The sequence below is a fragment of the Muscardinus avellanarius genome, assembly GCF_963383645.1.
Source record: "Muscardinus avellanarius genome assembly, chromosome: 11".
Classification (NCBI taxonomy): domain Eukaryota; kingdom Metazoa; phylum Chordata; class Mammalia; order Rodentia; family Gliridae; genus Muscardinus; species Muscardinus avellanarius.
In genome coordinates this window covers 15,762,853-15,764,876 of record NC_137797.1, presented here as the reverse complement: position 1 = coordinate 15,764,876, position 2,024 = coordinate 15,762,853, and the positions used below count along the sequence as shown (strand labels likewise).

Sequence of the window (2,024 nt, the reverse complement as noted above, 5' to 3'; positions counted from 1 at the left end):
AATACTCTGCTATGGGAAGACGATGTTCTTATATCCTGAGTGGATTAGAAGAGGTCGGGGAGCTGTGTTTACAGGAAGCACTGTGAGAAATTACTCGCTAAAACTGCCTGTTACTGTTCAGTCTTTTGATGTTCAAAAGTAGCTTTGGGACAGAAAGCGCCCAACGACAAACAGACCTTGGAACATAATATGCAGACCTTACTATTGTTTGCTAGAGAATTTTTTTTTCTCTTGCTCCTTTTAAGAAGTGTCTAATTGGATTTTTAAAAGATTTGGGTTCTGGAGAAGAAAACCTCGCTCTTCCCCGGGGGTCCTCCTTGATTTGACACATCTTCTAACCACAAGAGAGCAGTGTTCCCTTTGATGAGCGCTTCCCTCCACCTTCCCAGAAATGAAAGAGCAAGTGTACGTTTGCAAACACTCTAAAAGCTCTTTCCATTAGACCTGGACGCCGGAAACCACAAAGGACGGCCAAGTCTGGGTTTGTCCAGGAGAGAGCTTGGCTAAACTTTCGCCCGGCCGCCAGAAGAGCTGTAGGTTCCCGGGAGGGGCGCTTCGAAGACGCAGAGCGGTGCGGACAGCAACAGAAAGGCGCCGGCGGCTCAGGAAGGTCGCTCTGCCCGGTGAGCTCACTTAGCCAGATCACCTCTGTGATCTTCTGAACAAGACCAGAGCGGGAAGCCAGGGTTTCGAGCCTGGATTAGGGAAGTCCTACACCTTTGTCAGACACCCGCGGTCCACATCTTTATAAAGAGATCGAGGGGTGCAAGGAACTTCGGAAACCATGCACCGTCTCCTTGAAGCCTGCTCGGGGACCTAGCTTCGGGACCCAGAAACTTCGCCAAGGACGGCCGACCAGCGGTGCCCGGCAGCCTGCATGGACCGGCATCTCGGCTTCTACTCCTTTCGGTCCCATCTTCTGCTCTCAGCGCGGCCACTCATCTTTGGGTGATCCGAGTCGGCTTTCCAGCTCAGGATGGAGACGCGGGAGCCGGCCGGCCTGCTGGCCCTGGCGTCCCCGCTGCGGCCCGCGCCCCCGGGCGTGCCCCCCGCGCTGCCCCGGGCCCCTCCGCGGGAGCCGTGCGGGGCGTCCCCGCTGCGCGGCGCCCTGGAGCCCGCCTTCCTGCGCCTGCGCAACGAGCGCGAGCGGCAGCGGGTGCGCTGCGTGAACGAGGGCTACGCGCGCCTCCGCGACCACCTGCCGGCCGAGCTGGCGGCGCGGCGCCTGAGCAAGGTGCAGACGCTGCGCGCCGCCGTCGGCTACATCCAGCACCTGCAGGAGCTGCTGCAGGGCCCGGCCGCCCCGCCGCGCAGGCCCGACGGCCACGGCGACGGCGAGCCCAGGCCCCCCTGCGGCCCGCCCGAGGAGGGCGCCCGCTAGCCCGCGCCGCCGCCCGCGCCTCCCCCTGGACCCGGGGAGGGGCGGGGTGAGGACTGCAGGCGGGAAGAGGAATCGGACCTGGAGGGTTCGGTCCACGATAAATGATATGATTGCTTAAGTGCCTGCAACTTAAATGTGCTTTTAAAAAAAATTCGTTTCCTATACTTCTAAAATGCAATTGCAAACTATTCTTTTCCTATACTTTTTTTTTTTTTTTTCGGTACTGGGGATGGAACCCAGGGACATTCTACCTCTGAGCTACACTCCCAGCCCTATTTTTTTTTTTAATTCTTTATTTTGAAACAGGGTCTCCTCACTGAGTTGCAAGGAGCCTCACTAAGTAGCCGAGGCTGTCCGGGAACCGCGATCCTCCTGTCTCAGCCTCCCAAATGCTGGGATTACAGCGTGTATGCCCGGCTCCTATACTTATAAAATGCAATTGCAAAACAGATTATAAAAACTTGGAGGGCAGTACAAGTTGGAATTTTTCAGTGATTGGGATATTATACACACACATATAGTATGTATGATATATATACATATATATCATACATACATATCTATCTATATCTATCCTTACCCAAAGAAGAATTTTAACACACACTATACAGTGATTCCTTAAAATGAGATGAGACATTTTCTG

General features: G+C 54.8%; 1 protein-coding gene across 1 annotated transcript; it reads left to right on the top strand.

The window, feature by feature from the left end:
- Nucleotides 1-976: 976 nt before the first annotated feature.
- On the top strand, nt 977-1,381 carry ASCL4 (achaete-scute family bHLH transcription factor 4; the record flags this gene model as incomplete). The annotated part of the gene is made up of 1 exon (XM_080704803.1): nt 977-1,381. One exon carries the CDS (start codon nt 977-979, stop codon nt 1,379-1,381), a length of 405 nt encoding a protein of 134 aa, XP_080560929.1.
- Nucleotides 1,382-2,024: the final 643 nt, after the last annotated feature.